The 14,632-nt window shown below is 40.2% G+C and overlaps 2 protein-coding genes across 2 annotated transcripts; both read left to right on the top strand.

Moving 5' to 3' along the window:
* Window positions 1-901: 901 nt before the first annotated feature.
* On the top strand, window positions 902-7,848 carry LOC127766788 (uncharacterized). The gene is made up of 13 exons (XM_052291934.1): window positions 902-1,131; window positions 1,247-1,361; window positions 2,319-2,375; window positions 2,504-2,611; window positions 2,680-2,754; window positions 3,406-3,465; window positions 3,582-3,689; window positions 3,769-3,843; window positions 4,003-4,065; window positions 4,163-4,556; window positions 6,168-6,280; window positions 6,428-6,458; window positions 6,616-7,848. The coding sequence occupies exons 2-13, from the start codon at window positions 1,320-1,322 to the stop codon at window positions 7,491-7,493; spliced, it is 2,004 nt and encodes a 667-aa protein (XP_052147894.1). The 5' UTR covers window positions 902-1,131; window positions 1,247-1,319; the 3' UTR covers window positions 7,494-7,848.
* Window positions 7,849-8,674: 826 nt separating this feature from the next.
* LOC127766789 (nuclear transcription factor Y subunit B-8) lies at window positions 8,675-9,987 on the top strand. The gene has a single exon (XM_052291935.1). It carries the CDS (start codon window positions 8,847-8,849, stop codon window positions 9,507-9,509), a length of 663 nt encoding a protein of 220 aa, XP_052147895.1. The 5' UTR covers window positions 8,675-8,846; the 3' UTR covers window positions 9,510-9,987.
* Window positions 9,988-14,632: the final 4,645 nt, after the last annotated feature.

The raw sequence follows: 14,632 nt of genomic DNA on the forward strand, positions 1-14,632 counted from the left end.
GGAGTAGAGTGCTGGCGGTTGGGATAGCTAAAAACTATACACAGAACTCTAATAGAATCCCAATAACAATTAAGAGAAGTGACGATGGGCATACCGTTAAGCAACATGGTCAAAGACGCTTGGCGGGGCTTATGGAGAGTAAAAATAAACCCCAATAATAATCATGTTCGATTTTTAAAATCCCAATAAGAATAAAGAGAGGTGGCAGCGGGCGAACCGTAGAGTAGTAAATTGACGATGTTTGATGATACTTCTAAAAATTATAAAAACGAAACCCACCAAAACAATGAACTCCAAAAACTATAGGGCATATTTTTTAAAGTTCTAAAGAGGATGAATAAAAGTAGTTGTAGATCGAGTAAGTAAATAAAAAGGTGTCAAAGACGTAAGGGATAGCGAATGGCGTGGCTTTTAAAACTATAAAATTAGACGGGAATGATAATTTTAAATAAAATCATATATAAAAAATAGATAATTTTAAATTGATCCTAGCGCGGGCCGCCAACTATTTTTTTTTAAAAAAAACGAGATGCTTAGGGAGCATAATCGTTCTCGTCCAGATGGACGGTAGAGATGTCCGTCAATGGAAGAAAGTCCGGCTCCCATCGGAAGCCTATTCAGCTAAAGAAAAAGCCAAAATTTAAATTTTCAAACTTAATTTTGATATTGATTTTGAGATATTTTCAATGTAGTTTCTTTTTCAGCATTGGCTTTTGAGTCACCGAGAACACATATATAAAATTTTTACCTATAAATTTATTTTTATTATATAATAAACCGTTTTGGCTTATTACAAGGAAAGCCAAACGATGGGGCCCTCCATATTAACTGTTGCCACCGCAGAGGACACGCGTCCGTCTGCCCCGCCCTCAATCCCCGCTTCGAGTTCGACGCCGGGGAGCTCACTCCTCCTCACTCAACTCCACCGCCTCTTGTCTTGACCGCTTTGGGTTGGCTATATTTCCTCCCGTGAGCCACATCGCCGCGCCGCCGCCGCCTAACCCTAGTCCCCGCCGGCGCCGCCCCCGGTCAGGTGGGAGCCGGCGAACGCATTCCGGCCGCCGGTGAGCTCGCCTCCGGCCTCCCTTCCCCCGCGGGTGTCTCCGGTCCCAAGCGACACCTCTCTCCAAGGTCAGCGGCGATTTCCCCCTCCGTTTTCCGCTTCCTTCCTTTCCTTGCTTGCTAAGCACTGGACTGAGCTCCCTTCTGTGGTGTTCTGCTTGAAATCTTGAATATGCTTCTGTAGGTGAGCAGTGAGTTCTAGTTCCCGGCCAACGAAAGTCAAGCGACCGATAGGGTAGGGGGTTGCGCCACCGACGATGGACTGCGAGAACGGCGCCGCTGGCGAGGATCGATCCAAGGTTAGCGAGATCCCCATTCCTCCATTGTTCCGTTTTGTGCGGCTGTCTGAGGGTGTCATGCGTCCATGTCCTGTGCTGTGTGCGCGTTTTGGGGGAAATGGCACTTTGTGTCTGTGTGTGTGTTGGTTAGCAGCATTCTTTTAGCCATGGATTGAACAATGAGCTCCTGCTTCGTAGTACTCACTCCGTCCAAATTATAGAGCGCCCCTTTTTTAGGAAAATCAAACTCGGTAGCTTTTAACTAATAATAATATTAACCATAGCATATCTATGCTAAGGATTATACTCCCTCCGTTTCATAATGTAAGACTTTTTAGTATTGCCCACATTCATATAGATGTTAATGAATCTAGACACACAGACACATCTATATGAATGTGGGCAATGCTAGAAAGTCTTACATTATGAAACGGAGGGAGTACATGTTATATTACTATATTCATATTTTAAAGTACTTTCATGTGATGCTAATTTCTTATTCGTTGGGAACATGTATAATTTTGGACGGAGGGAGTACTATATTTACTAGTAGATCGCTTGAATTGATGATGCCTTCCGCATTTGGTATCTCTGCCGTAAAGGAAAAATAATCCCTTTCCTTTATATATAGTCCGCCAAGGGCCTTCGCCAAGGATATTCTTATTCACTGATCAGAGAAAATGAAAAAAAAAAAACCCATGGATTGACCATGCTGTGACCCTGTGAACCCCTTGGCGATGGGCGTCTCAATGTCTTGGTGATTATAACAAGCATAATGAAATTAATGATGAATCATGCAGAGAGTGAGATATAATTTGTTCAAATTGTGCAAGTCTAATCCATGGATTTTGCATGCAGTATGCTTGCATCATGTAAACCAAGTATTGAGTTATGCGAGTATTCGAATATGTTTATCACATATGTCCCCATTTTTCATAAATAACTTCCAGTTCGGTGATTGTTGATTCTTACTACCAGGTTGGTGAATTCAAAGAAGAAATCCTGCAACTTGCTGCGCTTGCAAGTCAAGGAGAGGTATACAGTGTTGTAGTAGTCATCTGGAAACAGTTTGGTGGTACAAATTTCAGTGCATCCTATATGTTCTATTCACATACTGCAGCTTGTTTGATTCTAAATGTGCTGTTTATATGACCGTATGGCAGGAAAATTCACGGGCAGAGCTACTGGAGAAGTTCAACAAATGTAACAAAGATACACTCGTTGAACTGATCCGTTCATTTGATATGACTGGTTCAAAAGCTAATAGGAAGGTACGTCAGGCTAATATTTGAGATCTCTTTTACCTTTTGCAATCCTGAGGATTATGTTTCTTCCTCAGGAGGAACTTGTGACAAAATTGATGGAGTTCTTCAAAGTACACTGTCCTGATACTAACAGCGCATACCTTGATAAGGTTCAATTTCTGAACTGCAAGTTAATTTGGTCATGCCAATTTGTGTAAGACTTTTTTCTAGTGCTAATACTCATGTAGTCTCGTTCTCTATCTTTGTGATAACTGATAGCCTATTTTCACCTTCACATGTCTGATTGAACCATATCGACTGTGTCAATGGCATGTGTCAAATGATTAAGAAATAGTTCTCTGGAGAATTATACCCTGCTTCTTAAATGCGTGCGAGTTATACTTTTGGCCTTGGCTGTTATGCATTTATATATGCTTGTATTCTGCCCTGGATATGGGCCTCTAAGCTTATAGATCATTGTGTTGGTGGCTCGGTGCCTTGGTTGTGATGACAAGCATTATGAGACTAGTGTTAAAGTATGCAGAGTATGAGATATGCTTCGTTTTTATTAATGTACATATCATATCTAGGGATTGAGCATGTGGTATGCTGGTGTCATGTAAATAAAGTACTGAGTTATGCCTTTTTTGGAAGCATGTACAGAATTATGTTGTGTACTTATGGACCATGCTTTCCATTGTTTATCTTTTCCTTCTAATTTCAAATCTAGCTATTGAGTATGCAATTATGTTGTCGGTTATGGATTATGCCCTAAATCGTATGAAATAAAGGCCTTACAGTTTGGTGACCTTCATTATCAGATAAATGACTTCAAAGAACAAACCCTCCAACTTGCTAGGCTTGCATTTCATGAAGAAGAGGTACATTCGTTTTGGAACAGCTTTGGTAGCATAATTTAGTTTTGTCATTGTTCTTTTATTCGTTCATAGAAGATTCTTTGTATATTCCTAAACTTTATGTGGTTGCTGGATAACAGGAAAAATCACAGGCAGAGCTTCTGGAGAAGCTCAACAAATCTAACAAAGATACTATAGTTGAACTTTGCCGTTCATTTGATATCATTGGCTCAAAAGCTAACAGGAAGGTAGCTCCAGTTAAATATTTGAAGTTTCTTTCATTTTATGCAACAATGACATGCAAAAGTACTACCTTTTCTTTTGCAGGAGGAATTAGTAATAATTATGATGGAGTTCTTGAAGGAACACTGTTCTGGGACTGATGCCACAGACCCTGATAAGGTTCAAGTTCTTAAACTGCAAATTAGTTGGCCATGTCTGATGTTTTCTGTAATGCAAATATTTAAATTCCTTTCTCCATCGTAATTGGTAACATGTGTATGATGGTACATGTTAGATTGAAGCCATTGAACCATCTTAGTTGTTTTCTACCCATTACAGAAAACTAAGAAAAGAAGGCGTAAGAATGAAGTTACACATCTATCTGGCAGTAAACCTTTGAAGGTATATCATAGTTGTGTTGTATTTCCTTCTGCAGTCATGTTTGTGACACCAAGCTTCTTTCATATATATTGTTTTCTTTATTACCAAACTACTGCAGAAAATGAAACTTGATGGAACTTCACTGGAAATTCATGGTGAAGAGGAAGATAGTGGGGCTAAGTATGAGGAGAATATAACAAAATACTCGGAGTGTGACTTGGACGATAACAACAATGAATGTGCTAATAATGAGAAAGGACGATTTCCAAAGAATAAGGCCAGCCTTGAGCCTTCTGAAAGGGTAAATGATGTGCCAAAGAATTTTGTTGGAGCAGCTCCCACTGAAGTTCAAATACTTTCAAATGAACAAGCACTATCTAAGACACCGTTTGCAAAGGTGGTTAGCACCGTTGAAGGAGATAGAACTGACATGAAGACTTCTGGAAAGAAAAATGCTTCTATCACCAAGAAAAAAATGACCTCTAAGACAGATCGCAAGGAAAAATTTTGTGGTATTTTTCTGGAGTCTTTGTTTTCATTTATGCATCTTTGGCTCATTTGTGTTGTCTTGTTTGCATATCTCCATGTTGAAAAAGAACTTAGAAACACATATGCACCAGTTGCTCAGTTTGTTTTGCATTGTTTGCACATCTACATGTTGAGAAAGCAGTTGCTGAAAAAAATTCAGTATTCATGAATGCCCCACATGTATTACTATTTGCTACTGCAAGGTATTTATTACTGCTTTGTCTGTAAAGATTATATTTGAGTTGGATAACTTGTCAATATGGTGGTGCAGAGTTAGCTGTCCTTTTGATAAACCACAAAGGGTACTGTATTGAAATAACTAAAACACAAGTTAAATGTCCACACATTTTTGTTGGTGATAAGGTGGAAACAATGTTTTATAGTACATAAGAACTCTAAACATTGCACTCTCTCTACTCATAAATATTTGACGTTTAGGACAAGATTTGGTCAAACTTTTGAAACTTTGACCATCAGTAATTTCTCATTTTTTTTAAAAAAAAAGGATGGCAATTGAAAAGTATAATAATATCATAAACTTATTTTAATATAAAATTGATTGTCAAGATTTTAGAAGTATGACCGAATTTTGTCCTAAGCGTCAAATATTTATGACCAGAGGGAGTAGCTGTAAAGATAGTATAATTCCAGAAACTATGCTGGTACCAGATTATCCAGATAATTAATCATGTCAAGGGTAGCTGGGATGGTTAAAATTGAGTTAAGTAGTGAGTATAAATTGGGTTTTGGATGAACAACACGGATGGAGATGTATCAACTGATCAGGTGGGATGGACTAATATAGGGCACTGTAATGCACGCAAACCGAAAACCCATGTTCTTTTCCGGGAAATATTTGAATCATACAGTAATGTGCAATATTGTAATGTACTGTGATATTCACTCATATAGTGCTTATGCACGAAATAAATTGATCAAGAGAGTTGGCGGTAATTCCGACTTTGACATATACTCCCTCTGTCCCATATTATAAGGGATTTTGAGTGGATGTGACACATTCTAGTTCTAGTACTACGAATCTGAACAGGCTCAGTGTCCAGATTTCTAGGTTACTACTCAAAATTCCTTATAATATGGGATGGAGGGAGTAGATAGTAGTGAGCACATATATATATACTCGTGTAACTGATTGTGGAGCTTCGCCGATAATTCGTCAAACATTGTACTTGATTGATACTTCCTCCGTTTCATATTATAAGACTTTCTAGCATTGCCCACATTCATATATATGTTAATGAATCTAGACATATATATGTGTTTGGATTCATTAACATGTATATGAATGTGGACAATGCTAGAAAGTCTTATAATATGAAACGGAGAGAGTAGTTTGATACACAAGATATTAATGATGCATGTTAATGTTTTTATGAAAAATGCGTGAATACTGTGGTTAAAGTTCATGTGCTAGAACACTGTTTCCATGCTGTGAATGAGATAGGGCCACAGATTTACTTCAGTCAACCTTACTTCATGTTATTGTGCAAATCATGTTGTTTTTCTCCACAAGTTGTATAATCTCCAGCTCCTCATTTATAGTCCTTTTCAAAACCTTGTTTCTTTTGTATTCAAAGGTAAACAGATGTACAAAGGAGATGGGAAACCTCGGAAACTGGCAGCAATACCAAACAGGGATGAGCTGAGGCAAGCTGTCTTCTTGATCTTAGATTCTGCAGATTTTGCGACGGTGAGATGCAATATGGTTCACTGTTTTTGTTAATCATGTAGTTCAGTTGTAAGATACAATGATGTTTACATAATTAAAGATTACGTCTGGTAATTCCATTACGTTCTCCCTGTTTCTCATGATCTATTTATTATGTTCCCATTTCAGATGACTTTTGGAGATGTTGTGAAAGAAGTCGGTATGTCTTTATTCGCCACCTTTGTCTTGCAATCTTTCTTTTCTTTTTTTCCCTGTTATCTGGTGATTGGAGATATGTAGCATGTGTTTGGTAGTGGTTCAGAAACTGTGAGACTACCTGGAAATGCTATCTCATTGGTTTACATTCATATCTTCAGACAAATACTTTGGCAAGGATCTCTTTGAGAAAAAGCCACTTATAAGATCCCTGATAGAAGAAGAGCTCTTTAGGCTAGGGGAGGAAGCTGAGAAGAAAGAACTGGAAGAAGAAGCGGCAGAAGTAAAAGCTAGAGCTGAACAAGCTGCGAAGGAAGGGACAAATGCTGGAGTTAATTCAGGTATAGACACGGCGGAAGCACTTCAAGTTAAGGATGGCAAATCTGAAGATGCTGCAAAGAACAAACGTGACAATAGTGCTGAAAATGGTCCGAAAGGTGGGGTATCTGTAGAAGTTGCTGAGAACATAAACAGAAGTGCGGCTGCTGAAAGTTCGCAGGATGGACGGTGTGAACATGACAGAGAGAATGCACACAATGGCGGTGACTTTATCAGGGATGATAATGCTGTGCAGGATTCTATCAGTGGTGATCATGTGGAATATTCCAGAGATGGTGAAGCTGAAAGGGCAAAGATGAACAGTAATGGTGAAGCCGTAGAAGCCGTAGATGGCGGAACTGAAGCATCAAAAGGTGGAGAAAGTGCTGACCCCAAAGATGATAACAACCGAAATGGCGATAAAAGTGCACTAGATATTGATGATCGTGGAGCTGAAGATTCTCACTGCAACAAAAACGGTGAAAATGTAGCTTGTGTGGAAAATGGCAAAACTAATGAAGCTGGCAACACTGAGAACGGTGAAAATGTGGTATCCCACGATGCTGAAAAGGATGGCAAAAGAAAGGATCCCATTCAAAATGCAAGCCCCGAACAGACCCTAACAGATGCTGGTGATGATGGTAAAACTGAAGATGCCGAGCACAACGCCAACACCGAAGCTGATGTTGATTCTTGTGCCGATGGTACTGCTGAGAATTAGAGGACCAACTGCAAACGGAACAGAGATGGATTAGCTCAAGTAGCACAGATATGCAGCTTTATGTTGGAAACTACCACTGATGGTGTTCTAACTTGAGTAGGATTAGCTTGTGCAGGGTCTATGTAGAAGTCTTGCTGTAGTAGATAGTAGAAATGTTCAAACTGCCATGTAAATTATCTTAGCTTGAAGGAGATGTATATTATGTAGCAGTGCAGTGCAGACCCTGGATGCTGGAGCAGTTAATTCCAGTCGTATTTATAACTGATGTTCAAAGGTTTTGTATCAAAGCTTAAACTTCAAATCCTACTTAGCAGAAGAGAAGTGCTATACGAACGACCAATGCATACGACTAGCGTACGTCTCATCTCATCGGATTGGCCTGTTTGGTAGAGCTTCAGCTCCTAAATTTAGCTCCAAGCTTCAGGAGTTAAGTCTTAAGTGGAATTGTGGAGCTGTCTAAACTTAACTCTACCTCTCTAAATTATTTTGTGAGAGTTTCACTCAGCTTCGCTTCTATTTTAAGTAGAGCTGAAATTGTTTGGCTAAGTTTTAGCTCTAGGAGAGGTGGAGCTGGAGCTATGATTACTTTTGTGGTCCAGTTTTTTTATAGCTAATCATGGTCATATAGGAGTCGGATGTGCAAGTCGTATGCATAGTCATTTTGTGCTCGGCTTATTAAAAAAATTGTGTAAATATAAAAAACGAAAAGTTATACTTAAAGTACTTTGGATAATAAAACAAGTAAAATAAATAAATAATAATTTTAAAATTTTTTAAATCAGACGAGTGATTAAAAGTGCAAAGAAAAACTCAAAATTTTTTGTATTATGGGACAGAGGGAATAGGGCTGCAAGTTTAACTAAAGTATCCTACAAATTCAGTATTCAAAATATTATGCTTTGCCTGCTGCTGGCTGGTGCAGCAAATTGGTCCTGGTCCCGGTGCACGGTCCTACGTGGCGAGCCGGGCACTCGCGCATGTCAGGGGGGGCCAAGGCGCCGTCCCACGTGGCCCCGGGCCCACCCAGACGGCGGGGATCCGTCCGACGTGGCGGTGATGGACAGACGGCTGAGCGCCAAGTGGCACACGCTTATCAGCAAACGAACGGCTGGGGTCGGTCCACGTAGACGCCTCGATACGTTCTTATCCGCGCGATCCAACGGACCGATCCCCCCGCGCCATTCCCCACCCCACCATCTCTCTCTCTCTCTCTCTCTTCTCTTCTTCTTCCTCCTAGACTAGTCAGTCTCTCCCAAGAACACCCACTCCTCTAGTCTCTCTCTCTCGAGAGAGAAAATTGATGCTTCTTGGGATGATTTTGAGGCGTCTGATTTGCTGAAGAGGAGGAGGAGGATGCCGGACTCGGACAACGACTCCGGCGGGCCGAGCAACTACGCGGGAGGGGAGCTGTCGTCGCCGCGGGAGCAGGACAGGTTCCTGCCGATCGCGAACGTGAGCAGGATCATGAAGAAGGCGCTGCCGGCGAACGCCAAGATCAGCAAGGACGCCAAGGAGACGGTCCAGGAGTGCGTCTCCGAGTTCATCTCCTTCATCACCGGCGAGGCCTCCGACAAGTGCCAGCGCGAGAAGCGCAAGACCATCAACGGCGACGACCTGCTCTGGGCCATGACCACCCTCGGCTTCGAGGACTACGTCGACCCCCTCAAGCACTACCTCCACAAGTTCCGCGAGATCGAGGGCGAGCGCGCCGCCGCCTCCACCACCGGCGCCGGCACCAGCGCCGCCTCCACCACGCCGCCGCAGCAGCAGCACACCGCCAATGCCGCCGGCGGCTACGCCGGGTACGCCGCCCCGGGAGCCGGCCCCGGCGGCATGATGATGATGATGGGGCAGCCCATGTACGGCTCGCCGCCACCGCCGCCACAGCAGCAGCAGCAGCAACACCACCACATGGCAATGGGAGGAAGAGGCGGCTTCGGTCATCATCCCGGCGGCGGCGGCGGCGGCGGGTCGTCGTCGTCGTCGGGGCACGGTCGGCAAGACAGGGGCGCTTGACATCGCTCCGAGACGAGTAGCATGCACCATGGTACATATATACAGTAATCAGCAGCTGTTCATTTTTCTATGATTACTAGTTGACTTAAGCTTGCAAATTTGCTAATCTGAGCTCCTGAGTTTTTTTTTTGGTCAACAATTTCAAGATGGTCAGAAGCTAAATTTGTCTATTGGTTACTGATAAATTATTTGTTCTCTCCGTTTAATTGTCATGAAATGTTTTGGGAAACATGAACTTTTCATGCCCCTTTTTTAATATAGATTAAGAATCCAGCCTTTACACCACAAGGATGCATGTACACAAACACAACCAAAGAACTTTCCATGCTCCTAAATCCTAATACAGGCAACAGCAAAAGAGAGGAAAAACATCACCATTATTTGTCTTTTTCGGGGGACCTGCTGAGCCAAACCCCTACACAATGTTGGAGTTGTTAATATGTTATTACTTGCAATAATAATGTGATGAAAGGTCCATCGTACCCCTTGAAAAGTCAATGGAAATTATATAGTTCTAATTTATGCGGAATTTCAAAGATTTCTTCAGATAATTTTGACGAAATCATGTGAACATCGTATAAAATTCGGACGTTCCAAAGAAACATGAAAGTATATACTATATAGAAGTCCCCCTTGGTTTCTGATTAAGATACATATTCTACTTTGATTTTCGTTAGCACGTTTTTTAAACCGCTAAACGGTATGTCTCGTGCGAAGAAATTTTATATAGAAGTTACTTAAAATATCAAATAAATCTATTTTTTAAGTTTATAATAATTAATACTCGACTAGTCATACGTTAATTGCTTTATCGTTTTGGCAAAACTTGACTTGAATATAACACTCTAGCGCCAAAAAGGAGAAATGAAATTCTACCAAAAAAGATTACAGGGACTGCTTTGACCCCTGAATCCCCTGATGGACTTGTACGAGTGAATTAACGTTAATTATCTCACTATCCCTATCATTTTCTAATGAAAGGTAGAGCAGTTATGCATTGAGCTGGCCAAAATCTCTTGTAATCTTGGATGACATGGATGAGTGGTTTGTGATTAGCTGTCGCTTAAGACAGAATTAAAGGCTGCCAGAATACTGAGAGATCGATAGCTCAGTCGCTACCGTCTACCGACCACAGAGCATGTTCATCGGAGATTCAGGCACATGTTCTGCAAGATGGCGGCTACAAAGCCTAGGCTACCATATAAAAAACCGTCGCTCAAACTAATTATCTCCTTAACGATGTCATCTCCTCGTAGAGCACTTGTAGCATGTGGTGTTCTTTTATCCCGTAGATGAGGATGAAGATGAAGATGGAGATGAAGATGAAGATGAAGATTAAGTTTGTTACGCAAAACGGTGCGGTATTAACATATGATTAATTGAGTTTTAATTATTACAAACTTGAAGAAATGGATTTATCTGATATTTTAGAGCAATTTTCATATACACACCATATTTTAGCAATTTAAAAAGCGTGCCACGAGTATCCAAATTTTTATCCACTTCTTATAGAAGAAATGAATGGATGAATGGACCTAGTGGCGGATCCAGAAAACTCATCCTATAAAATCTATAGAAGAAACTCATCCGCTTCTTATAGAGGAAACGATGCTTATAAAGATGTTTGTGCAAAAGTTATGAGATCAGTTGATTCCACTGCTTAGATGTGGCTATATATGGCAGTGTCAATAATAAATAGTTAGATCGTGGACAAATCTAACTAGATGAGTATTTGCTAAATTTTTTTTATATTTTTAACGCCTATAATTAATACTCTCTCCGTTTCTAAATGTTTGACACCGTTGACTTTTTAACATATGTTTGACCGTTCGTCTTATTCCAAAAATTTTGTGAAATATGTAAAACTATATATATACATGAAAATATATTTAACAATGAATCAAATGATAGAAAAAGAATTAATAATTACTTAATTTTTTTAATAAGACGAATGGTCGTTTAAAAAAGTTAACGGCGCCAAATATTTTGAAACGGAGGGAGTAACATCAAAATTCTACTCTCTACCACCGCTGATACCTCTATCGATATTCGTACATCCACTAGGAACATCTCCAATGCGAAGTGGAGTATATATAGGTGCGTGCTTAAATCAAGTAGTCAAGGAAAGTTTTACACATAAGCACATGTTGAGCATCGATGCTTTAGAAATAGCACCTCTCTCATCAAATGTACAAAAATCGCAGTTAGAATTCTGTAAGTACCCCTACAAGCACCTGCATCAGTACCATATATATATGTGCTGATGTGCTACTAGCAAACTTGCTATACATCCCCTACATTAGAAAAGCGTTAAAGTTCTAATTTTATATATGGATTACTAGAGCAATGTCCAAATTAAAACATACAAGGATGCAAACATAATTGTTTGTTTTCAACTTATTAGGGGTGTGACTTATTTTCCAAAACAAGTAGTAGCAGACCAATTTTTTCCCTCTCCTTTATGTAACCTGGGCCGATGGTTTCTTGGTCGGCCTGTGATTTTCTCAATGGTTGCACTAGGCCTTATATACGCCGGCCTTTTCTCTAGTATGTGAACGACTAGGCCCTGCTTGGGCTGTTTTTTCTAGTACGTAGCTCTATTAGTTCATTTCTAAATTCAAAGAGGATCAATAAAGCTGGATGTGTTTTGGAAAAGAAAAGGTTCATTCTACATCGGTGATGATCGATCATCATTTCAGCATATTTCCAACCTGAATATAAGACGTCCACTGCAGGTCCTACAATTTTCAAAAATGTAGACCACGTTCATAGCAACTATGTACTCATGTAATTAAGCTCATAGGGCTGGTTTGATTTGAGGCCTAAATTAGGCTTTACCAATATTTGGCAATTTTAATAGTGTTTAGTGTCTATTTGGTTTGAAGCCAAATTTTGACATGCCTAAGAAAATAGGCCATTTCAATAGTGAACTTAAGCTATTTTGGCTTCAATCCAAACACAACTTTCCCTTACCAAAATTAGTCATGCCAAAACTTATCAAAATTTAGCACTGACAAAATTTGGTAAGGCCTATTTAGGCCACAAACCAAACCAACCCATAACTTTTGAAATAATCGAGCAAAATTAAAATTTAAAGTTGCAACTTGTACCCCATCATTTATTTTGAAACGAAAAGTATGGATACTAAAAAGGGACATAGCATTTATGTATTTAAGAAAGAACTTGGGTTCAAACTCATGCCGTTGAGCAGCTCCAATACATGTGGATTCGGAGGGAAACAGTGTTCTAATGCACAGCACAGTTGCGATTTACTGTAACTACAGGGATGAATGTACTGTGGCACCGCTGTTTAGTGCTGTAGCAGATTTACTTTGGCGTCTCATCAGATCCATCCATCTTCTATCGGACGCTTCACAGTACTCCTAATGCCGGGCACTGTAGCTACCTCTGAATTTTCTCCTCCACAGCAGAGGATCCGAATTGAATATATGTTGCTACATCACATTTTGTAAGCCACTTAATACTAACTAAAGTAAGTTTATTCGATTACAGTATACAAAATAGGATACAACTTAACTATCCACACCAGAGATAAGAATTAAGCAATCAAGGCCCCGTTTAGTACCCTAAATTTTTTTCTAAAAAACATCACACCGAATCTTTGGAGACATACATAAAGCACTAAATATAGATAAATGAAAAAACTAATTACACAGTTAGGGGGAAATCGCGAGACGAATCTTTTAAGCCTAATTAATTAGTCCATGATTAGCTATAAGTGCTACAGTAACTTACATGTGCTAATGACGGATTAATTAGGCTCAAAAGATTCATCTCGCGGTTTCCAGACGAGTTATGAAATTATTTTTTTTATTCGTGTCCGAAAAACCCTTCTGACATTTGATCAAATATCTGATGTGACACCTAAAAATTTTCTATTCGGGAACTAAACAGACCCACAAGAAATTCCAAACGAATACTAGCAGATCGACTTCAGTGGAAGCACGTGCTCCAATTTGGTCAATTAACTAATCATTTGTTCTTGTTGTTTGCTTTGGTTGTTAGCAGGTAGGTGTGCTTCTTCATCGTACTACGTCACATAGGAGACATTATTAGGGTCGATGCAGGTGATCTATCCTTAATCAAAGTTAATTTAGGCCTTCAAACTTTCAATTTTTTCATCACATCAAAACTTTCCTATACATATAAACTTTCAACTTTTCCATCACATCGTTCCAATTTCAACCAAACTTCTAATTTTAACGTAAACTAAATATATGCCATGATGCAATTGACTGCTTTAATGCCACCCTCCCTAGCCATAGCCGCCACTACGAATTCCCCACATATATATACAGTACTATGTAACTATATCTTCGCTCCTAGCTTTTCGCCGTAAGCGTGTACCAACACCACCTAATTTCGTAGAAAATCTAGCATGTGCTCCAATCTTCTCTTACGGAATTTTAATTTCTTTCTTCGTTCTCCACATCCGTATATTAGTATTTTCTTGTGAAGTATCACTACTATATAAAACACCATGAGTGCCGGTTAAGGAAAACCTTCATAAATGTCGATTTTCCCAATCGGCATCAAGAAGACGGCACTGATGACCCAGGTCAAAGGTGCCGGTTCAAGGCACACACGAGCCAAAAAAACAATCGGCTCGACACATCGAGTCGATGCATTGAGCCATCAAGTCGATTCCAAATGATACCCCAAATCTCAAAATGATGCCTCTAATTCATGAACACATAAACTATAATCAATAATCCTTAAAAAAAACAACACATCTAGATCAAATCTGAGAAATCAAACATGAATAAACATCAACAATAAGGAATCACAAGAAGGAGGGGAAGAGGCGGATTCGCTGGCCTCCGATGCCATTGCACCTCTAGCCTACGGCCCCACCGTCGGATCCACCGTTGCCGAGGGGTGCGGGCCACCGCTACGCCTCCTGATCCGGTGTGGGCCACTGCTCGCCACCGGTTGCAGTCGCCGAGAGAGCGAGAGTGAGAAGATAAGGTCGTGGAGAGAGAGGGTGAGGCTAAAAATATCTCTCCCTCCTCTGGCTTCTATTAATATAATCTACTGGTTTAAAAAGAAAACAAAATGCTAACATGATGCCTCAATTTCTTAATTGTTCTTTCTTTTATCAT

This window comes from Oryza glaberrima, chromosome 3 (genome assembly GCF_000147395.1).
Source record: "Oryza glaberrima chromosome 3, OglaRS2, whole genome shotgun sequence".
In the NCBI taxonomy this organism is placed as follows: domain Eukaryota; kingdom Viridiplantae; phylum Streptophyta; class Magnoliopsida; order Poales; family Poaceae; genus Oryza; species Oryza glaberrima.